Source organism: Polychytrium aggregatum, assembly GCF_025602895.1.
Source record: "Polychytrium aggregatum strain JEL109 chromosome Unknown BJ171scaffold_30, whole genome shotgun sequence".
Classification (NCBI taxonomy): Eukaryota; Fungi; Chytridiomycota; class Chytridiomycetes; order Polychytriales; genus Polychytrium; species Polychytrium aggregatum.
Window position 1 is genome coordinate 158,357 of NW_026516232.1, and position 21,080 is coordinate 179,436.

Here is a 21,080-nt window from a genome sequence, read left to right on the forward strand (position 1 = left end):
GACATCACCCACATCGCGGACGGATGGGCCTTGGCTTGGCTTGGCGGCAGCGGGCTGAGGGAAAGGTGTTCTTCGAGAGCACAGTGCAGAACTGGGGGATGCGTGGGGCGGCCCGGGGCGAGAAGGCCAGTGGGTGGTGGATAGAGACGACGAAGAGGGATGGGCGAGCAGCAGAAGACTGATGTCGGGCGGATGGGGATGCAGCCTGATTCGTCGGAATACACGGTTTGGGGAGAGTGCTGTGACAGGCGCCAGTGTCTATTTGTCTATCTGTGGAGCAGATGGCGCAGACGAGCGCAGGAATGCAGGAGTGCAGATGGGGGAAGTGAGAGAGTGCAGCCGGGCGAAGGTTGGGCGAGAAGGGGTGCAGTAAGGGTGTCGGACAGGAGGGCCGTGGAAAGCGACCCAAGAGGACGGAGGCGTCTGGGCGGATGATCAGCACCGCAAAGAGGGACAAGCGAATGGGCAGCGGCGACGCGCGCCCATGGGCCCGCAGCGACGAGAGCGACGACATGGCGATGGTGTCTTGTTGGCGATGGTGATGTTTGGATAGAGTGGTGGTGGTGTGGATAGAGTGGAGGTGTGCATAGAATGCGGGTGATATCAACAATTAACAATCAACAGGTGACAATCAACAAGTGACAATCAACAATTAACATGAAAACCGCCTGTCGACGCAACGCCACCGCCAAGCAGGACTCGAATCCGATCCACCCCAGCCCGCTGCAATCGCAAACGACGCCCGAATGCCAAGCACTCCATGGCAGATGGGCTGGTTGCCGAGAGGCGACGGTGCCAGCCCGATATCGGTGGGCTTGCCTTGCTCCCCCCCATCCACCTGCACTCGACGACCCGCACTCGATCACCCGCACTCGACGACCCACGCCTGCCAGGCAATGCCGCACCCGCAGGGACCGGGTCAGCGATATGAATCCCTCGGTCTTCGTCGTCTGACCCGCCCGTCGTCCGATGGGATCCGGCCTGGGATTGCTCTCGGCCGCTCGTCGTTGATCTTTCTGGCGCCTGATCGATCCGGCTGGACCGGCTCTGCGACAGGCGGCACAATAGGCCCGAGCCCACAGCGATCAGGCCCACGCTGTATCCCACGGCGCACCGCCACGCTCCTGTGCCGGGGGGGCCATGAGGCGCGATGACGCAGCCAAACAGCCGCCTGCAGCAAATGCTGTGTCGCGCACAGCCTCTGTCGACACAGGCTGTGGCTGCGCTTGGCTTGCCCGCCACCCCCCACAAGCCCGTCCGGCGCACCAATCGCTGCGGCCCTGTCGGTGTCCAGCAACTCCGCATTCACGTGCTGCTCTCCGCCAAGCCCGGGTCGATCCGACTCGATCCGACTCGACCCAGGATCGACCCAGCGCAGCGCCACGCACGTGTCGCGGATTGCTCGTCCAGCCGCCCCGGGTTTGCTCGTTCGGCTCGCGCTCCCCAACACAGCCCTCTTCGGCACCCCGGTCCATCCGCCCGCTCCTCGCATCGCATCGCATCGCATCGCATCGCATCGCATCGCCTCGAATCTAGAACACCCCTCCGATTGGCGCCCCCGCTCTTCTCCCGTGGCTCGGTCGTGTCGCTCCCCCCTCGCTCGTCTTCAGCTGTGCTGCCTGTCTCCGGCGTCTTCGGTATCGCCCAGTCCCTCGTCCCTGCGTCGCCCCAGCCCAGACCAACCCAGCCCAGTCGTCCCTCGCCCTCGTCCATCTCATCATGAATGTTGCTTCCGTCGACGATCACGAGCTGAATTGCAAGCTCATGGATGGTACCGTCTTTTATTCCCCTCCGAAGAGCCTGTCGCTCAGCTCCGTTCCTGTCCATGTGATATCGCTTGGTTTGCTTGAACCCGAGCCTTCCCAGAATCACCTTGGCGACAGGAGCGCATTCCCGGAAGGAACTCGCGCCCCACTCTGCTGACAGGCTTCGATATCCACGCTTGTATCGATTCGTAGGATTCGCCATTGCCGTCCAAGTCTTGCTGGGCACAATCGTCGTGGCATCTTTGCTGTGTAAGTCCCAATCGAGGCGATCGTCTGGCCGCTTGCCCGTGTCTGGAGTGCCTCAGCCAGTTCCTCTCCATCGCTGTTTCCTGTACGTTCCACGGGCACCAACCTCTCTTGGTACACCACAAGATCTTGCCCATACCCTGGGCGCTACCGATCGCATTTACTCATCCGATTTGCTCCGTTTGCTCGGCTGTCGACCGGATTGGCCGCACTGCTATCTTGGAATGCACGCCACCTATCCGCCCTTGGACGCTTCAGTCAAACGCTTCCGCGAGCGGCCAAGGCGGCCCATTGTCATCTGGTTCGTCTTGTCTTTGGCTCATCTTGCCAAGCTCCGTCGATGCGGCCGTGTGTGTGTCTGCAGCGCTCGGTGCTTGGATGGTCATCGCGCCTCGCTCACGATCGCCTGGAATCGGGTGCCTGTACCGATCTAATGCATGCGACCCCAACACACGTGGTGTTGCGCCGTTCCTCCAGGTTCATGGACACCAGCAAGCAGGGATTTGCGGCCTTGATTGTGCATTTTGTCAACGTTGCACTCTCGGATTTGTCCTCCAGCAACGGCCACCGCGATTCCAACAACCCTTGTGTGTGGTACTTTCTCAACGTAATACTCGCCTCGCGCCGAGATTGCTCACCCGCGATCCTGTCGAGCCTGCTGCAGTCTCGGTCTCGGTCTTGGCCTCGGACTTGTCGACTGATCTGGTCCTCTGTCAATGAGGGGGCTGGGGCTTGCTACGTTTACCCCGTGGGACCCGCTCATTTCGTGAGCGCCTGAGCCGCACCCAACTCAAAGCCGTCCGTCTCTGAGTCAACATATGCGTCTCGTTCGTACTGCCATAGATCATGCTCGATACCACGATCGGAGTTGCCATCCTCTACATGTTCCTGAGAATCTTGCATTCGATGGCGTACATGTGTGGGATCACCGACATGCATTCTGGTGACTATGGAAACCCTCCCAGGTATGCGCCGGTCGGTGATCGACTTGGGTACTCGATGCAGTCCGATGCGGGGCTCTTTTCGGCTCTGAACTGTGCAGCGCTACCCAATGATAGCGACACGAGTGCGTTCGATGGTGTAGCAGTCGCATGGGCTCCTCTGCATGCCCCTCACTCTGACCCACTATCTGGCCTATTCTGCGACCCACTGATTGGCTCTGACCGACAATAATCGGCGCCATGCTCGTTGTGTATTCTCGATATCATGTCCGAGTGCAGATTCTATCCTTGGTACAAGCAACTGAACCTGTTCATCATTGCCTGGGTCCTGGTCAAGACCACCGTGGTGCTGGCTCTGGAATCAATCCCGGCGTTCGCTACCTTGGGAAAATGGTTGCTCCAGCCCCTCATCGACAGCCACAACGTGCGGCTTCAGGTCCTTGTCGTGATGCTGGTTATTCCCCTGATCATGAACATTGTCCAAGCTTGGCTTACAGATGCCGTCATCAAAGCGCGTCTGCACCAGTACAAATCCACGCTGTCGATAAATCAGGAAGAAGATGTCATGAGCATCATGATCGACGAAGATGACACCCATAGTCGCCTGTCGACGTCCGTGGACAGCCTCAACGACCTGGCCTTCAACCACTCGTCGTCCGCCTCGGGCCTGGCCTTTGGCATCTCCTCGACAGGCATCGCGATCGCCCCCAAGAATGGCTTCTCGCCCGTCAACGCAACCGATCTTGATCGGCTCTAGATCAAAGCGGGTCCGCAACAGCATCCAGCCATATTTGGGTCTTTGTCTCCCTCGCGGCAACGCTGGCGCACCTTGGACTCTTTTGCTCCTGGCGTTTTGCACCTGTTTGAGCCACGACTGATTCCCCTTCCCTTCTTGCTCCATTCTACACTCTGCACTGCTCTACCGTCTTGCTGTCGCTCGGTTGATATAGATGATGTCCATCCTTGCACATGCTCCCTTTGTTGTTTTGCGCTTTTGGCCTTCCCATGCTTCCACCACCTTCACTCGCGCATCGCTCGCACCTCCTCCTTTCCATTTTTTTCGTTCCCCAGCCAAGCCTTTCTTCCGCACATTTCCTTGGCGGCATCACTTGCCGTTGTCCAGATATATTCCAGATCCGCCAGAGTCCCAAGAATCTTGCTCTCCTCGATGTCATTCCCGTCTGATGGCCCCCCCCCAATCCCTTTTATATCATTGGCCATATATCGATTGTCCGTGCAACCATACGCTCTCATCGCCCTCGCCACGAATCAGTCCTCTTGCCTTCTTCTTGCTCAGTACTACCACCGTATCCCCACACTCATGCTCGCTCATCGTCACTCCATCCCTTGCGTTCAGTTACCCACGCTGCCATAGCAGTCCATGTGGTTTCCTTGTTTGGTCCGTCTCTCCTCGTCCTCTGTGCACTGACACGGCTCCCCAGCCCATGCATCAATAAACATTTCATCGGCGAGGTTGGATTCAAGCCCCCGCCCAGTCCCTTGTATTTCATTGATACAACGGTAAAAGTTGAGCCTGTCACCGGCGGCTTGCACCTCCTTCCGAGAGAGAATCTGTGCTTTCGGGTGTGGGAGCACAACCCGCGCACTATCATTCAGATCAGAAACGATGCTTGCTACTTGGCCGCACCCTTTCCTGCATGGCGAATGTAAACATCATGATGGCCTCAGTCATGGTGCTCGCTCGCATTGAATCGCCCGAGATGAGGATATGTGCCGATGGCATATGGGTCAATCTATCCCAAGCAGACTCATCGCAGACTCATCGCAGATCATACGTAGACAAGCCAAGTCGGTCCATGTCAAGCGCGAGCTCACCCTGCAACAGCCAGGCAATGTATTCGTTGAAACTAATCTTGCCATCCTTGCTCGAGTCGATTTCCTGATATTGGGTTGCAACCGAACGCAAGGTTAGGACCCGCTTTGAGTATGGCTTTGTTGGGGAGCATAAACTCCCACCCGGCGCCGACACCCAACCCTTATCCCCGTCGTCCATCGCCCTCTCTCTCCTGTTCCCGGTGACACTGCCAGGCATGCCGAATGGCGACGTACTCTGAGCGTTGCCGTCACAGACTTGGTCGTTAAATTGTGCTTGGCAAGGTCGTTGTAAAGCTCCTTGAACTCGCGAGCGTCAATGCTGCCGCTGTTGTCCTTGTCGAATCTAGAAAGGGATGCCAGTGTCAGGACATTTTCGATCCATCAGTCGACGATTTAGTCGATGATCCGGCTGGTGATCGAGTTGATTATCATATCGATGATCCAGTTGATCACTTGGTTGGCCATTCGATCGCCCGCCCACCGCCTCGGCTTTTCACGCCGCTACTTCATCGCAGCCTCATTGTTGCATAGATGCCCTATCTACTACCACCCAGCATTCATACGATGGGATCGTGGGTGTGTGACGGAGGTGTCGATGGGCAAATTCCCTTTGGTAGAGGGGGGGGGTCACCGTACTTTTGAAAATACGAGCTTGACTGCTGAACCGTGACAAACTCTTGTGGCGGCATTTGCAGCATCTCAAAGCGCTTGTCGTTCTTCCACCACTTTATAACTGATCGAAATCCATAAATATGCTTTCAGAGGCTTGTTTCCCATCGGCGCCGTGAAAGCCGCTCGAGTCTTTGGCTTATCATGATGCAGCACGACTACCCCGGGGGGATTTGCACCCTGATCTTCTTCCTCGCCGCTCAGGATGCCGTCGGACCTTAACGACACGTTGTCGGACCTCAAAACACCCCGTTGAGTCTCTCACTCTCCAAAGGCATCGAACCACGCTCTCGCCTCGGCCCCAATCGGCATCTTACATTCGCTGTAGCTGATTTCCCCGTCGCCGTTCGCGTCCAACAGCTTCAAATCCATCTCCAGCTCCAAGTCGGACACTTTTTGACAGAAATGTGGTGTTTCAAAGAATGTCAGGAGCTTATCGATGAAGTCGTTCTGCATGGCCGTCGATTCTCGTGCAAGTCAAATCCTTTGATCGCACCAGCATAACTAGGCCAGCCCCTTGGTACCTACAGTCTCCTCGCAGCTTTCCCACCTCTCTCTCTCTCTGTCAATCTTTCTAACGCCATTCACCATTCACCATCCACCATCCACCATCCACCATCCACCATCCACCCCTCTCTCGGTTCATCTCCGTTCTCGCCAACAGCAAACGACAGCTCTACATACGATAGTATCCGAGGTCATAGCAGAGCTTGCGGAATTCTTTTGTGCTGATCGCGCCCGAACCGTCAATGTCGTATCTGGAGATGGAGAAAGCGAGCAAGGTCATCGGGAGAATCAACAGACGTGTTTGTGTGAGACCGGGGGAGTGGGCGAGAGATAGGGGTGGGTGGACCACACGACTTTTGTTACTCTTGTGCGAGACGCTGCTTACTTGTTGAACCTGCATGAAGCGGCGCAAGGAAACAAAACATCGAACCAGGCATCAGCGTTGTTTCATGCGCCTCCTTCCGTTCCGTGAGGCGGTGCATCTGTTCCAGCCCAACCCAACCCGCCTTCAATTGCAGGAATCCAAAGCACAGACATTGCCTGGGTAGTGCTGTTAGCCGAGGCGTTGTTCCCAGAGTAAGATGGAGATGTTCTGACGGGCGACCGGTTGGTTTCTCCCCTTGCAGGTCCGGAGGCATGCTCCTTGGGGTTAAACTTGAGAGTCAGGTTTTGCATAGTATGCCACGATACACAATAGGGTGATGGCGATGGGAAAGGGGGTCGGAGGAATACGATAGGTGTGGTTCAATCGATCAGAGGTGATATATCCGCTTCGTTTCTCAGTCTAGCGACCACTTTGCGAGAGTGATATAGCGACGTCAGAGCTCCGAGACTTTGCTCTGCGGTGTCGAAAGTCGGAGAGGGTGTTCAGTCGAAAATGGATGTGGCTTTGCCCACTCTGTCGAGACGGGTCAGTCCTCTGCATCGCGCCCAAGCTGAAACGAGGGACTCTATATATGTGTGTCGGATGATGTCGATCGGCCGACGGGCTGAGTGACGTCGATCAGCGCCTGCACCGTTGTGACGGACCTGGTTGCCAATGCTGTTGGCGTGGAGCCGCTTGCTGATCTAGAGTGCGGACAACATGCAGCCAAACTGAAAAAGTCGGTATGTGCGAGCAATTGCTACCTTTTTCTATGCGTTTAATACACGGCTCCTATTAAGAACTCGAATGTCACATCGCCCGAACACCTGTGACTGGCCATCCTGGGTTCTGGGTCTCAGCAAGCAGTACGGCTGGTCGTCTCGTTCAATGTACGACCACTGTCTTTGTCCCCCATGATGCTGTCGCCCACTATCGAGAGCGGATATGACTTGTGAGGCACTGGCTTGAACACACCGGTGATACTTTTGACCCCCACGAGCTGTATATCAAGTCATAGAATTGCACTGCAACGAGGCGAAAGTCCATGGCGCGATGGATACTCGTTGTGAATGGTACATGTGCGTATGTATTCCCAAAACAAAGCCACAATTACAGAGCGCCTCGTTTCCATTTTTGAATACTCTAATGGTGGCATCTGACTTCAAAGTGGAGTTGCTCGGTTCCTTTCGCCTGCACAAGCTGTAGGAACAACCGGGGTGGACGGCGAGGGGAAAGGAGGGATGATGGATGGGAAGTGGCGGTACATTGTCGGGCAGTCTGGCCAATCCCAAGACCAGCGATCGTCTTCATTGAGTAGACCTCTGTCGTAAGGGTGCATCGGTGCTTTTTCGACGACTCAGAGGTGGATTCAATCTCCCTGTGGCGTTTCAAGGCATGCACGCGAGCCCGAACGTCATTTCGAGGCACGGGATTCGTTGTTTGATCAAGCCAAAGTCCAAATCGAGACAGACGTACCCAATATTGGAGGATGTCAGAACGACGCCAGGGCTGCGTCCGCCCTTCACCACCACGGAGCATCGCACAGACAGCGTCTAGTCTGACCGTGCTACTTGGCGATAACTTTGCTCCGAGCACCCTCCCAGTCCGCCACCAGAGCGACCTCTTCCCCATCCTGTTCGTTCATGTACTGAACATCACACCCTTGGCCTCCACGCCCTCACGCTTACCTTCAACCAGCCAATATACATATTCGTTGAAGCTCACTTTCCCATCCTTGTTCGTATCGATTTGCTGCTCCCGTGCAGTGGATGAATCGGATTAGATGAGACGTTAGTGGAGTCGAGTGAGTGCCCCGAACCCGTTCGGATCTTGTACTTTCGCGTCCGGTGAGCCATCCGCCCTCTGCGGTGAGCCATTGCCCTCTGCGGTGAGCGACAGTTGCATTATTACTTGTAGTGTGGCCGTCAGCGAGCTCGGCGCCATGTTTTTCTTGACCAAGTCGTTGTAGAGTCCCCTGAACTCACGGATATCAATGCATCCGCTATCGTCCTTGTCAAACCTGGGAGGCCGCACTGGTATCGGTAAATGCCATGATGGACACATGTACACTTATGCGTCGCGGCACGGGGGGGGATGACGAACTTTTGAAAGTCTTGGCATGCCTTCTGGAGCTGGACATAGTCCTCGGGTGTTAGCTGCAGCATCTTGAACCTGTGGTCGCTCATCCACCACTTGATGACTGCTCAGTTCAATGGACCACGCTCGCTTTAGTGGTGGCTATCAGAACCCGTTCGCCTTCGTCTGCTCCAAGCCGACTGTCACTCCGTCTCAGCGGATGTACCGCGCCAGATTCAAAAGCAAGGCACGCTCACATTCGTCATATGTAATCTCCCGATCGCCGTTGACATCCAGCAGCTTGATGTCGATTTCCAGTTCCTTATCCGAGACTGCAGAGGCAGAGATGTTTCCAAACCGACCCAACGAGCGCGATGGATCTGTCAGCCTGTCCGCTCGGAGGCTGTGGGGCTTTGCACGGCCTTTCGCTGCAACGGTTCTCTTGTGGCATGCCCGCTTACGATAGTATCCGAGGTCATAGCATAACTTCCGAAACTCGTGAATGCTGATGCTTCCGGACCCATCAATGTCGTATCTAGTGCAAGCCGGACAATCAGCAGCGCCATAGTCCGCGTGCACTTGCTCATGGTTGACGCAGCGCAATCCGTGCTCCTGTCATATGCACTCCGCCAAGGGCCAGTTCTTCGTCGACACTTACTTTTCGAACCTGGGTATCGCCACGATACCGCCACGATACCGACATATCAGTCGCAGTCGCAGCGCAATCAACAGATCCATTTCACGATACCGATGCAAACGTGGAATTCGTTGGAACAACCAAAGGCAAAACAATCTGGGCGGCAGCTCCATAGACTGAGCCCTCCCACTCTTACATGATTCTGGCCATTGGTTTGTGTGTTTGATCAGGCAGCGTCGGTGAAATCGAGCCACGGCTGCGGCTCCTGGGCAGATCTTGCGATGAAACGCTGACTGCATTTGAGAGCTTGCCAGAGCTACTGTTATCGAAGAGTTTCCAGGGCAACGAACAGACCACCCGCTATCAGTCAGGACCGGATTTCGCTGCGATCTGCCATGGGTATCGCGTTGCCTGCTTCAGCCTCGTTGCGAGTGTTACCGGTTGGGCTTCAAGAACATCTCGGTCCTAATCTATAGCTGAAGCTTGCAGGAGTGCGATCGATGACTTGCTTGGGTAAAGCTGCTGGGCGGCTGTAGCTGTGTTGGGCGGGGGCGGGTGGGCTCGATACGGTGTTGGGAACAGCTGGCTGGTGTGGCCTGCTGTGGAAGCGATGGCGGGTCGGTTGTCTCGCCCTGGTCGGGATCGCTGATCCGGCGCAGAGACAATGTTGCCATTGTGTCTCTGATCGGCTCGGCTGGGCGTCGAGAGGCTGGCCATCGGGGCCATGTCTGTCTGTCGGCCATCACACCCCGGCATCCCAGGCCGGCCATGCAGCCATGCCTCTCGGCATGGGTCCTCAGCCAGCCAGCCCCGTGCGCCCTTGGGAACCCCTGGCTCGTGGCCATGGGTCTGGATGCCGCAGCGCACCCCGCTGCCAAGACGCACATGACTCACCCACCAGCCCGGTTCATGCCCCCGGTTCATGCCCTATAAAGCCATCGACCGTCTCGCCAGCGGCCTCGGCTGCCATCCAGCACCAGCAGCCCTCCAACATGGCTTCATCATCTGCGTATTCGTTCCGGAAGCTCGAGTCGATCGAAGACTTTGCTGCCCTCAGCAACTCGGCCGTGCTCTGGTATGATCCTGCGACGCATCTGTCGTCCATCCGTGCACGGCGAGACATCGCTGATGCAGACAACATGCAAACCCTCGTTGCCACAGCAGTGCTTACACTCACTAATTCACCTTACCCTGCGAAATCGGCAAACAGCTATCCTGGAATGAAGGTGGGGGCTGCTCGTCCGTGCTCGGCTTTCGAGAGTTCTCCGACATTCGCACACAAACATGCACACTGTCATCGCTGCTGTTACCGTTGCTGGTCATACTGACTTTACACTCCATTTTATCGCCGTGGTTGCATCGGCAGTTCACCTCCTTCGAGACCCGATCAAAGAAAGCCTCTGAATGGTACCAGGCTATCCAGGTCAACCCTGCCAAGACGTAGGTCGCCGTTGCCAAACCATTTGGATCGCATATCGCCATCATTCGTGCGCCGGCGATATCGCATGATCTTGCGGGTGCGGCTGCTGTCTCTCAGATCGGCCTTGAGGTCCAAGAGAATGCAGGACGCTTTCGTCTCTGATCACCGTGCGCTCGCCATCCTGCTTGCCGGACCGAAATCCACAGCATGTGGGGCATCTTTGCCAACAACACCGAGGGCATTCAAACGACAGCATCGAATCCAAAGTCGCTCTCGGTCGTGGTCAGCGCTCCTGCGGTCGGCAGCTCATCGTCCGAGTTGCCCGAGAAGGACAAGCCCGCCAGCACCCAGATCACGCCGACCCCGGGCTTGCTGGCATATTCTGGCCACACCGACTTCATCGTCAACCTCTATGGGGTGCCCACCGATGTCCTCGGCCTCGGATTCGTCGGCACCGACCTTCTCCAGAAGAAAAAGGGCCTTGCCAAGGCTACGGTCCAGTTCTTCTTGAGCGAGGCGCAGCGAAAGCAACACTCCCTCGTGGCCCTCTATGCCTTCCGGCCCGAGTTCTACGGTGCGTATCCGGGGTATAGTATGGACAAATAGGCCTTGTGCCGTAGCTTCGATCGGAACAGCACCAGCCTAGACTTCGATCGGAACAGCACCAGCCTGAGCTTCGTCGACATCCCCGGCAACTGGCAGCACATTCACTTGGCGGACCCCGCCGTTGACTGATCGCACGTACTTACCCCATCCGCTCTGTGCGATCACAGCCAAGATGGGCTTTTCCGCATCTACTCCCTGGATCGAGTACACCGTCACCCCGGCGGCCTTCCCCCGGCAGCTTGTTCCCATGCCCGCGAACTCGTCCTTGGTCCCTTTGGGCCCGGCCGACATTGAAGAGGCACACGAGCACTACACCCGCTATGCCGAGAAGGTCCACGGCATGTTTCAGCGAACCAAGGCGGAGATCAAGGCACTGTTCGATACCAACGGAGACTCGCAGGCTGTGGGCTGGAGGGACGGCGACGGCAAGCTACGTGGATATATCATCTATACTTTCAAAACCACCGAGGTGCGAACTGACGAACAGTCGACCGGCGCATGTGCCCTCCTCCGCCCATCGATCCCCAAGGGCCGAGCCATCGATCTGTGTTGCCCGGGTGCGCATTCCTCCTTGATTCCTCTGTGGTCTGACGGCACGCTTTTCAAACCCCCTCTCCAAACCCCAGGCGTTCCTCACTAACGACATCCAGGTCGTCGAGCTGACCCATGAAAACAAACACGCACTCTCTGGACTCCTTGGATTCCTGCATGTACAGCTGGACCAGATTCGCCATGTGAGCTGACTGTCTTGGCTCTGATTCTCATGTCGCCGCTGCTCCGTGCCTGACGGCACCTAATGGGGCTCTCCCTGATCTTGCTCTACAGGTCAAGTTCCCCACCCAAATCCCGCAGCTGCACCGACTGCTTTCTGACGAGCGCGATCGCAACGAATTCCCGACCCATCTGATCCGCCGATTGTGCCAACCCGCAGGCCAGCGAGCACCTGGCATTATGTACCGCCTCGTTGACCTCGACGGATTCTTCCGCGAGGGCCGACTCGGCGCCAACCGCAACTTCAACAACCAATCGATCCGGGTGCGTTTCGAGGTCTCGGACTCGTTCCACGAGAGCACCAATGGATGGATCGGCATCGAGTTTGTCAATGGCAAAAGTAGCGTGGTCGAGTCCAAATGGTCGCCTCGACAGGACGGTCAGGCCGGCCACGCATACGATGCTGTTGTCTCAACGACCATCGGGCATCTTACTGCTGTCCTCGTGGGTTCTGCCTCAGTCAAAGAGCTCTATGACATTGGCGCTGTCTCGATCGTGCCTGAAGACGGCGCCGTGGTTGAGAGAGTCGCCGGCCTCCTCCGCTCTGCCGAGCTTCCACGCGAGTGGACTCTGTTCTGATGTCCTCCAGGCTCTAATACAACAAGCTGCATATGTGCAACTTTGGGCGGCGGTTCTGAGGGAGCAGCTCGCCGTCGCTGTATTGTGTACCAGTTGTGTTGGAGTGTGGCACGATGATCAGATCCGATTTGCATCTTGGGCGGCTCGCGACCGCAGCCACGTCTCTTCGGACGTACTAAGATGATGTCTGCAACGAACGATGGCGGCTATGGCTTTGCTGGGCTCGATCCCGAGAGACCAACCTCCCGTTCGCGGCTCTCCATGGAGGAGGCGAATGTAGCCACCCGCTGCGATGCCCTCTCGGCAGCACGCGCAGCTTTCAGACTCATGGGTACCTTCTCCCCTGCGTCCAGGAAGCTTGGCTTTTTCCAGTTGTTGAGGGTGGCGGCTTGGTACGGTATGGCAGCAGTTTGATACGGCGCGGCCGAGACCAGTCCTGGGGGTTCCGACAGTTTGTGCGAGTTGATGCTGCTCTGCGAGAGTGTCCGACTAAACGGAGGAGAGGGCCGCGTCCGGGTGCCGGGTTTGCCCAGCGAGTTTGTGATTTCCAGGCTCTGGAGCTTCGAGATGGTGTTGAGCTGATGCAGCATCAGATCTCTGTCCGCAGCGATGTGTTACGATGAGTGTGAGCATGCATTGCGACGGTGGAGCTCCTGAATCGACTGCCCGCAGAAGCAACCCAGATTTGCCAGCGCACTGCCGAGGGTCTGAAAAGACTGATGGCATCCGATAGTACCTGTACTGGCTCGCATAGGGCGGCAGGTGTGGGATTGGCCTGTGCCCGTAGCTGTCGTTCGAGAGCTGTTCCTCAAACTCAGCAACTGACGTTCCCATCATCTCCATCTGGCTGGTGAGCCCCTGGAGCATATCGCCTGTCGGTCCAGAGCCCAAACGTGCCCGTCGATGCAGTTGTGCCATCTCCATGGACTGCAAGAACTGGCGCTCGATGTCAGGAATATCCTTGTCGTTGAGCGTGACTGAGGAGCACACCTCGGATGAGTCAATATTGTTGGGCGAGCGGCATTTGCCCTGACATGTGGGTATGAGCAAGTGGTCTGCCTCGCAAAGTATTCTCCTTCAGAAAGTGCCATCCTTCGGCCAAGACATACCGAGATTGGTCGCGGCCAAGATCACCTTGGGGCGGAACTTGATCATATGGCATATCGGGTTCTGAGTAATGTCCAACTTGATCAAGGCGCTGCACGAGCACAGTACGCTCTCAAGCTCCTAAATTGACCACAAGCGACAAACAGTGAGCGAGTCGAGCTGGGCTGGAGGGAGTGTTGGGCCCATCATGCCTCCGGCAAGGATGCAGCGCTGCTCAGCAGCCTCGTACCGGCCAGTCTTGGATCTGATTGTTTGCCAACACGAGTTCCATCAACTCCTGGCAGTGGACGAGCGAGCGGATGCTCGTGATCCGGTTGCTACTGAGGGTCAAAGTTTTGAGCGTTTTCTAGATAAGCCCGGGGAAATACAGCAATTAGATGCACATTGCTTGCAGAGAGGAGGGGGTATCTGCTGTTGCAAGCACAATGCATGCATCGTGGGAATCGAGAAGCGATGGACATGGCGATCCAGCGATGCGACAGAATCGAATGAAGATGACCTACGCCGAGCTCGGCCATACAGTCGTCATCGATTTCAAACGGGCCGTCGGACCGCTGGTGATCCACATGCAGCGCCTCTAGCATGGGCAGGTTTGCGAGGTGCTCGAGAACGCGGATCTGGTTGTGGCTCAAGTGTCTGGTTTCGACGAATCCATGCGCAATCCGGACGGTGGCACTGGTCTCAGTATTCAATGCCAGCCCAAAGGGTCACCCACAGCAACTTCTTGATAATGCTGGCGGTCGACACTCGCTGCTTACAGGACTTTGAGTTTGGGCAGGCCAAAGCTCAGATTGTCAATCCTTGTGATGCAGTTGTTCTGCAAATACAAGCGCTCGAGATTCACGCAGCCCTCAAGCCCAGAGATCTCCGTGATTCTGTTGTCGTAGAGATAGAGAACTGCACACGACACCAGCCGTGGCCAGAGCGATGGGAGGATTCAGTGGTGTGATGCCATTCGTCGTTCTTCAAAACCAGCCACGGGAGCCCTTCGGCCATCCACAACCCTTCTACCCGAGTCTAAAGACATCGTACCCGACAGGTGCCTGCAAATGCTGAGGTTTTCCTAGAGCCAGCCGTGGAATGGGCACTGTTAGACCAAAGGCCAGCATGCATCAAACAACATTGTCCTCTGGGGCTCGCCATGAACGCGTCAAAGTTATGATCAACGACAGACGACAGCGGCTTGCGACGATATTAACGTCGGGCAGCGAGCTATCTTGGGGCACGGCACGACGCAGGCACAGCCGCATGCATTGCTGTCCCTGAGGTGCAATGAACACTGCGGGCACGTTCGTTACCATCTTCTCGATGCCCTTGTTGTGGAGTGCAATGTGGGTCACTCGCGACAGAAACGCTTCCAGGGTCTCGTTTCGATTGCGCTTCTGGGTCGAGCCCGACTCGAGCACCTCCATCGTCATATGTGCTTTCATTGTTGTAGGCGACTGCAGCAAGATCTTGTGGTGTGGCTGGTCTACTGGTGAGCGCCGTGGTGAACAGGGAGATGGATGTCCCAGAGAAGAGCACAACTTGGCCTGAGGCAGTGTCTTCCCGTCGCAGCCAAAAGTCTGACCTCAGCGTTTCGCGGCGTGATACCATATGCATCATCAGTGTGCATCATCGGCGTCGCTGACGTATGTGTGATTGATTCCCATGCGCCTGTGCTCGGGGGGAGGGAGGGCTTGGTCCTGCCAGGGCCACCTCGACTCTGTGGCGGTGGTTTCAGCTTGCGCTGTGCACATGATATGGAAACGATAGCCAAATCTATTTGGAACATGGCTCTGGGTACCGATACAGCTGTGCGCTGCACCGCACATGTCCTAACACAGAGTCTACGGCCAGGCCGTCAGGTGTCCAGGAAGTTCAGCGCCGAAGTTACGTTGAGAATCAGAAACTCGCCGCCGCTGCTCTGGTACTGGACCTGGTTCTTCTTGATGTCACGCAGCAGACCGAAGAGAGCGCGGTGGTTGGCAATGGCTTCTTGACCGAGTCTGTTGGCGGCGCTGTGTCAGTGCCGATAGCCTCGCTACCTGCCACTTGATCGCCAGCGGCATCGGTCCATGGATTCATCGATGCCACACGGGACTTACACTGTTTTCGAGAGCTTCTGGACCAGTACGGAGAGGTTCTCGGCCACGGTCATCTTGGAGGAACCCAGTGCCGATGCTACCGCATCCAACAGTCGATTGCTCTTGCCACACATCTCAAGGAACTTGTGCAGATACGCTGGACGCGGGCCAGTCAGCAGCGAATTCGAGCGAGTTGGAGTGAGTCGAGTGTGCCGAGTTGGCTGGATATGCGACCACGCCAGATCTGCCCGTTGCCGGCGGCGCTTCCTGCAAATCCGTATCCGCCGATCCTGTTCAAGGCTGAGCGACACCTCGATACTTACGTCCCTCCGAGCAAAGACTCAGCACAATCGAGCTAACTAGCTCGCCAATGGTTCCGTAGCTATTCTTCTCAAGAAACGCCGCCACGATACCGAGCCCGTCGTGGTCGAGGAAACAGAGTTTCGCCTGGATGCCGGTAGAATTGACGATGGTCGCGGGACAGAATGCAGCGACAGAAGTTGAGCATCGGAGCGCCGGAGCATCGAAGCATGCCTGCAGATGACACCCAAGCACACATAATCCCAACCTGATCCGCTGCCAAGTCGAGCAGCAGTCGATCGAGCACAGATTCAAGGACGTCGATTTGCTGGACCCCAGATGCAATGATCAACGAAAGTAGTACGCGATCGATCCCGGTGTCGGCGTGTTGCGCCTCATCGCTCGCCACCAGGTCGGTATAGCGCTTGTATGCCACCTGTGCCAGTTGGAAGGTCTGTTCCGACACCAAGAAATCTCAGCAAATGGCTGTATTCAGTCCCCAACAGCTCTCTGCACTCGATAAAGTCCAAATCGCCCTTGCGGCGGTGCGCGCCGACGTTCACCGCACAAACTGCATGTCCGCTTGAATGGTAATCCAGCGGATTCAATTCTCCGCAGAGCTGCAGCGTCCGTACCTGCTCACTCGATAACAGATCGGATCTGCAGATGCCCAAGATGATATCATAGTATGCGGTCGACAAGTCCAGGATTGCGCCTTGGTCCACCAGCTGACACTTGTGATCGCAAACCTCGATAAACGTTGATACTACCGTGTCCAGCACCTGGATCGTGAAGCAGAAGCATCGCAGATGCGGGCGTAAGTTGTGGCTACCGTCGACACCATGGCTCGGCTGAGTTTGATCAAGTCCAGCTTCATCGAGTTACTGACTCTCCAGAGGGTGCACGCTGCTTACAAATGACCGATTTTCGTGGATAAGCGCTCTGACGCGCTCGTGTTCGACTGTGGGCCGCTGCGATAATCGGCAGATGATTGCAAGTAGAATCTGGGTGTAGTTTTTGAGCTTTGCCGTCGCCTGTGGTGTTAAAGGGCGTCGATATTGCAGAGACGATGCATAACAAGTGGTTGGTTCGAGACCCGCATTCGATGGCTATGCGTAGCAGTATTATGCGATTGAGTTATATGGCCGGCCTATCACCCGTCGGCCAATACCTGATTGTTTTTGATGTAGCACTGACTTGTGCATACGGCCATACTCGGAAGTATATGCGACTCGGTCTGGGTGCTCGCTAGAGCAATCGAGATGCAAAGCGAGTGCATGAGCACACTCGATCGCGATCAACCACGCTCGCCTGCGATCGCAACAACCAGCTGGATACGTTCGTTCAGCTCGCAGGCTCTATACTTCCTACCTGTGCGCTTTGCAGCGGCACTGATCTTCTTTGGCTGCTGCTCAGTCTTTGGTTCGACCGGCGCCTCCTTTTTGCGTAGCGCCAACGTGTTCAACACCGGCTCGACTGCTTGCTTGGCGCTCAGCGTTGATTTGAGCCGCTCACTGCGATCGCGGTACTGCCACGGCTCGGTTAGATATCCGCCAGCACATGCTCGAGCTTCAAAGACGCAGACGATGGCGCACCTCCTTGAACTGGGCCGTCAGCTTGTCGATGCGGGCATTCTTCGCCAAGCCCTCCTCTGTGACCTGGTTGAGTTGCTCCCGCAGCTTCTTGTTGACAACGACCATGTCCTTCATGGCGTTTTGGAGCCTCTTGTTCTCTTTGGATAGCATGTTCAATGAGCTGTCGCAGCGATCCAGGACCATATCGAGCTCCTTTGTTCCAAAGGAGACCATGCCAGTAGCATCAGGATCCAGTGGGCTAGAGAGCGGCTCGATGCTTTGATATGCGGTTTGCATCGATCAGCCAGTGCCGATCCGCCCTCAAGAAAGGCAATACCTTTTTCCAGCGCTCTTGCTGTCGCTGCAGCTCCTCCTCAACTCGGCGAGCAACCTCCTGGCTGATGCGAGCCTCGAGGGATTTGTCGCGATCATTGAGCTCGGCTTCGCGGAGACTCAGTTTTTTGCTTCGTTTCTGTGAGGGATCAGTGTGAATGACGATTTCTGATGCCACCCATTCATTCACAAGCAATCAGCACGGTTGCTGCTCGCCGACATCGAAAGCACCGGTTGTACCCTCAGCGACTTGGCGATACAGTTGAGCTCGTGCTGCACCTTGAACAGGGAGCTCTGCTTTTCTTGCAGCGTCACTTGTGTTGCGATCAGAGACTCACTGTGTGTGGTTTGCATATGTCAGCATGGGTGCATCGACGGCTGTTGGATGATCACGTTGGGCTGTGCGAATGCAATCCTACCGGAATGACTCTTCGAGGGCCATATCCTGAGTGTACATCCAGGACGATAAATTGTCGGCGCTCTCACGAGTCAGTGCATCGGCTTGCGCATAGGATCGGTCGGCGCTGCTTTGGTCCATGTTGACATGCATACATCCTCACCGCTCTCTCAAAGGCATCTTCGTCGTCCATGTCGGGATCTGTGTGGTTGAGCTCTCGCCGGGGGTCAACCAGACGAGCTGTGCGGCTCAACAGTCCCGACTCTGATTCCGGCTTGCTGCGTTTGTACCCTGGCCCGCCATCTTGCCGTGCAGGGGACTCGAGGGCTCGGAGATCGAGACGAGGCGATCGATCTTGTTTGTCGGGCGATGGTCGTGGGGCATCAGCGAGCTGATCCAGGTCGGCCGCCTTCAGGGTGGGGCTGAGGCGCTTGGAGTCAGGCTGCGAGTCGGAAACAGGCTCTGGGACGGGCATTGCATCGGTTTGGGTTGACGACTGGACATGGAGCGGGGGCTGAGGCGATGATGAGCGATGATGGGGCAGAAGGGTGTATACGGGTGTGCTTTGAGTCCCGGCATCGAACTGGCGGCCTGCGGGGAGGCGGCTCGCCGAGAAGGATTTGTTTTGCAAGAATATGGACGGGGAGCTTGGTGCCCTGAGCATTGACGATCGCGGCGGATGGTCCAAAGGCCGGTCGCCGTCATCCAGAAATGCCGAGAACGAGGGTCTGGGGCGATGATGCGGGACAGGAGAGCTCGAACGTTGCGGAGAGGACGAAGTAGAGGACTGAGGGTATGCCGTCGCCGCTCTCCGGGCAAGATCGACAGAGGCCACGGAGCGAATCGATGGGGTCGACTCGCCATCCAGCGGCCCCGATGCCCTTTGCAGGCCGATTTGGATTTCTGCAGCCAAGGAAGAAAATGCAAGTCAGGCGGCAGTTGTGGGGTCTGGGGCAACAGGAGCGGCGAGCGCTGAGCAGGTCAGAGTGAAGAGCACAGGACGCACAACCTTGCTTCAGCTTGTGTGGTATGTGACTCCAGTCGATCGAGACATCGCCCTGTGTGGAGCGGCGGGGTGAGATGAGTCGGGCATCAGACGGCACCCGAGCGAGCGAGCAATCACTCGCACCTGCTGGATGTGCTCGGATGCGCCAAGGGCATCAAGAAAGGAGCCGTTGCTGGAAGTATCATCATCCCGGGCACGTCGGGGCATGGCGTGACGGCAATCGCGGAGCAGCGCGATCTTGCGGCCAAGATGCGATGGGATCGGACGGGATGAATCGAGATGCGGGGACGCGGGGATGCGATGCGATGAAAGTTGATCGAGTGGAAGTTGATGGAGTGGAAGTTGATCGAGTGGAAGTTGATCGAGTGGAATGCGACCAAAATCGATCGAGATGCTGCGCACGGTTGCTCCGACAGACCTGCACTCCGATCCAGGCGATGCGAGAGCGACATCGACGACATGGACAGCAGACAGACACTTCAAGTTTCGGGACACATCCACGCACCGTCGATACGTCGCTTGTGTCGGCACAGCACAACAGCAACAGAGCAGCCAGTGGCCCGGCGTGGACTGAGGGTATGGCCATTCAATATACACTTGCTTGTGACCCAACGATGGTGCCGACAGCTTCCACATCGGCAATCACGACCGTGCTGCGTGGCGTGTGGGCAATGATGCAGATGCTCTGCGAAGGAGTGGGATATCGCCGCCGTGATCGACACTGAATGGACTTGCAATGGCTGTCCAGTAGCACATGCACCAGAGTCTTGCGGGACTTGCTCGTCCGATCACTGGCGTGGCAATCCGTTCGCTTCTCGATCCCACTCGGCGGTCTTTACCATCTCCCACAGCCCGACATGCCCCATCGTCTCATAGTATCATTTAACAGTCCCGTCATCTGGCGGATCTCGTCATCTCCCACCACCTGGCGCAATCTCCACCTTCCGCCATGTCTGCCGCTGCATGAATCCGATCGCGAACGGGCATGACCAGTCCTCATATAATCAGTGGAGCCATTGTGACCCCACAAGGAGAGTATATATTGGGAAGCGACTCTGATTGGAAAAACGGAGATAGTTCTGTTTGGGATGCTTTCACCGGCCAATACTACGGCTCGTTGCCATATGGAGCCAATTTCAAAACGGCTCGACTATCGAACGACCGCTCGTTCTTTGTGGCATCGACAAGGAGCAGGCTCATCATATGTGATGCGAATAATTACAGTCTGAGGCACACTCTGACCCCCACATCCGGCGGAGTTCAATCATTCGCAATAACGGATGATGATACCAAGATAGTGTCTGGATATGGTGATACTGTCGATATTTGGGATGTTGCCACTGGTGAAAGGGAATCCGGGCTCACATTGCCAAGACCAAAGGGACGATGTAATGTATACATCAGTGTGTTGACAACATTTGCTCGCTCCAATTGAGGTTCATGATATCAAAGAGACCAAGTGCTCGCGCATTACTCACCAGAATCACTTTGTTTCATTCGGGTGCATCAGTGGTGGGCATTTCTCCAAGTGGAAAGTTGGCCGTATTCCGAGATGTTGACAGCACAATCAAAGTATGGGATGTTGAGAAGAGGGCACCAATGCAATCTCTCTCTGGTCACACCGGCAGTATACACGAATTTACCATATCAGCCGATGAGAGCATCATCACAGCGAGAGGATATGATAAAACAGTCGCCTGGAAATTGGAAAATGGTATATTCGTCGAATCAAGTGCGGTGCAACCTCTAACATACGAGAATGGCGACACTTGCATCAAGCACGGAGGCTGGAGCCTGGTCCAAACGGCAGCTTCATCCAAGTGGTTCAAACACGGGCCGCATTTGGTCTGGGTCAAGAATGTCGATCCCATTTGGTGTC

At 56.2% G+C, this 21,080-nt stretch overlaps 7 protein-coding genes across 7 annotated transcripts; 3 read left to right on the forward strand and 4 right to left on the reverse strand.

The window, feature by feature from the left end:
- The first annotated feature begins 1,467 nt into the window (after positions 1-1,467).
- BJ171DRAFT_176931 (vacuolar membrane protein-domain-containing protein) lies at positions 1,468-3,807 on the forward strand. The gene is made up of 6 exons (XM_053106031.1): positions 1,468-1,771; positions 1,959-2,015; positions 2,271-2,313; positions 2,490-2,619; positions 2,856-2,977; positions 3,233-3,807. The coding sequence occupies exons 1-6, from the start codon at positions 1,720-1,722 to the stop codon at positions 3,708-3,710; spliced, it is 882 nt and encodes a 293-aa protein (XP_052964629.1). The 5' UTR covers positions 1,468-1,719; the 3' UTR covers positions 3,711-3,807.
- BJ171DRAFT_176942 (uncharacterized protein) lies at positions 3,585-4,458 on the forward strand. Its single transcript, XM_053106032.1, has one exon. It carries the CDS (start codon positions 3,904-3,906, stop codon positions 4,408-4,410), a length of 507 nt encoding a protein of 168 aa, XP_052964630.1. The 5' UTR covers positions 3,585-3,903; the 3' UTR covers positions 4,411-4,458.
- Positions 4,459-4,489: 31 nt separating this feature from the next.
- On the reverse strand, positions 4,490-6,640 carry BJ171DRAFT_600816 (uncharacterized protein; the record flags this gene model as incomplete). Its single annotated transcript, XM_053115045.1, has 8 exons — positions 4,490-4,607; positions 4,790-4,853; positions 5,024-5,132; positions 5,426-5,522; positions 5,776-5,850; positions 6,143-6,216; positions 6,351-6,359; positions 6,501-6,640. 8 exons carry the CDS (start codon positions 6,638-6,640, stop codon positions 4,588-4,590), a joined length of 588 nt encoding a protein of 195 aa, XP_052964631.1. The 3' UTR covers positions 4,490-4,587.
- Positions 6,641-7,396: 756 nt separating this feature from the next.
- Positions 7,397-9,816, reverse strand: BJ171DRAFT_513400 (uncharacterized protein). The gene is made up of 9 exons (XM_053111767.1): positions 9,481-9,816; positions 9,239-9,361; positions 9,064-9,072; positions 8,867-8,940; positions 8,663-8,737; positions 8,433-8,529; positions 8,241-8,349; positions 8,018-8,081; positions 7,397-7,707 (listed from the first exon to the last, which is right to left on the reverse strand). Exons 1-9 carry the CDS (start codon positions 9,498-9,500, stop codon positions 7,637-7,639), a joined length of 642 nt encoding a protein of 213 aa, XP_052964632.1. The 5' UTR covers positions 9,501-9,816; the 3' UTR covers positions 7,397-7,636.
- A 198-nt stretch (positions 9,817-10,014) lies between these two features.
- Positions 10,015-12,458, forward strand: BJ171DRAFT_513403 (acyl-CoA N-acyltransferase). Its single transcript, XM_053111768.1, has 7 exons — positions 10,015-10,117; positions 10,253-10,268; positions 10,409-10,482; positions 10,669-11,036; positions 11,236-11,537; positions 11,695-11,802; positions 11,894-12,458. Exons 1-7 carry the CDS (start codon positions 10,035-10,037, stop codon positions 12,416-12,418), a joined length of 1,476 nt encoding a protein of 491 aa, XP_052964633.1. The 5' UTR covers positions 10,015-10,034; the 3' UTR covers positions 12,419-12,458.
- A 155-nt stretch (positions 12,459-12,613) lies between these two features.
- On the reverse strand, positions 12,614-14,943 carry BJ171DRAFT_627429 (uncharacterized protein; the record flags this gene model as incomplete). Its single annotated transcript, XM_053115556.1, has 8 exons — positions 12,614-13,015; positions 13,155-13,395; positions 13,528-13,645; positions 13,755-13,871; positions 14,029-14,161; positions 14,284-14,422; positions 14,558-14,588; positions 14,824-14,943. The coding sequence occupies 8 exons, from the start codon at positions 14,941-14,943 to the stop codon at positions 12,625-12,627; spliced, it is 1,290 nt and encodes a 429-aa protein (XP_052964634.1). The 3' UTR covers positions 12,614-12,624.
- Positions 14,944-15,269: 326 nt separating this feature from the next.
- BJ171DRAFT_177043 (uncharacterized protein) lies at positions 15,270-19,014 on the reverse strand. The gene is made up of 13 exons (XM_053106033.1): positions 18,359-19,014; positions 18,218-18,243; positions 18,039-18,135; positions 17,803-17,937; positions 17,487-17,678; positions 17,263-17,419; positions 17,063-17,139; positions 16,806-16,925; positions 16,527-16,673; positions 16,160-16,345; positions 15,915-16,038; positions 15,613-15,748; positions 15,270-15,513 (listed from the first exon to the last, which is right to left on the reverse strand). Exons 1-13 carry the CDS (start codon positions 18,857-18,859, stop codon positions 15,369-15,371), a joined length of 2,043 nt encoding a protein of 680 aa, XP_052964635.1. The 5' UTR covers positions 18,860-19,014; the 3' UTR covers positions 15,270-15,368.
- Positions 19,015-21,080: the final 2,066 nt, after the last annotated feature.

Coding starts and splice junctions, on each gene's coding strand:
- BJ171DRAFT_513400 (XM_053111767.1), bottom strand. CDS start 9,500: ATGTTCTTGAAGCCCAACCG. Junction 9,362..9,480: donor ATGTTCTTGAAGCCCAACCG/GTAACACTCGCA, acceptor CTTCGATAACAG/TAGCTCTGGCAAGCTCTCAA. Junction 8,082..8,240: donor CGCTGACGGCCACACTACAA/GTAATAATGCAA, acceptor GCACGGGAGCAG/CAAATCGATACGAACAAGGA.
- BJ171DRAFT_176931 (XM_053106031.1), top strand. CDS start 1,720: ATGAATGTTGCTTCCGTCGACGATCACGAGCTGAATTGCAAGCTCATG. Junction 1,772..1,958: donor GAATTGCAAGCTCATGGATG/GTACCGTCTTTT, acceptor ATCGATTCGTAG/GATTCGCCATTGCCGTCCAA. Junction 2,314..2,489: donor AGGCGGCCCATTGTCATCTG/GTTCGTCTTGTC, acceptor CCGTTCCTCCAG/GTTCATGGACACCAGCAAGC.
- BJ171DRAFT_177043 (XM_053106033.1), bottom strand. CDS start 18,859: ATGCTCAGGGCACCAAGCTCCCCGTCCATATTCTTGCAAAACAAATCC. Junction 16,674..16,805: donor TCCACGAAAATCGGTCATTT/GTAAGCAGCGTG, acceptor TTCACGATCCAG/GTGCTGGACACGGTAGTATC. Junction 16,039..16,159: donor TCGACTTGGCAGCGGATCAG/GTTGGGATTATG, acceptor ACCGGCATCCAG/GCGAAACTCTGTTTCCTCGA.
- BJ171DRAFT_513403 (XM_053111768.1), top strand. CDS start 10,035: ATGGCTTCATCATCTGCGTATTCGTTCCGGAAGCTCGAGTCGATCGAA. Junction 10,483..10,668: donor CAGGTCAACCCTGCCAAGAC/GTAGGTCGCCGT, acceptor CGAAATCCACAG/CATGTGGGGCATCTTTGCCA. Junction 11,803..11,893: donor AGCTGGACCAGATTCGCCAT/GTGAGCTGACTG, acceptor CTTGCTCTACAG/GTCAAGTTCCCCACCCAAAT.
- BJ171DRAFT_176942 (XM_053106032.1), top strand. CDS start 3,904: ATGATGTCCATCCTTGCACATGCTCCCTTTGTTGTTTTGCGCTTTTGG.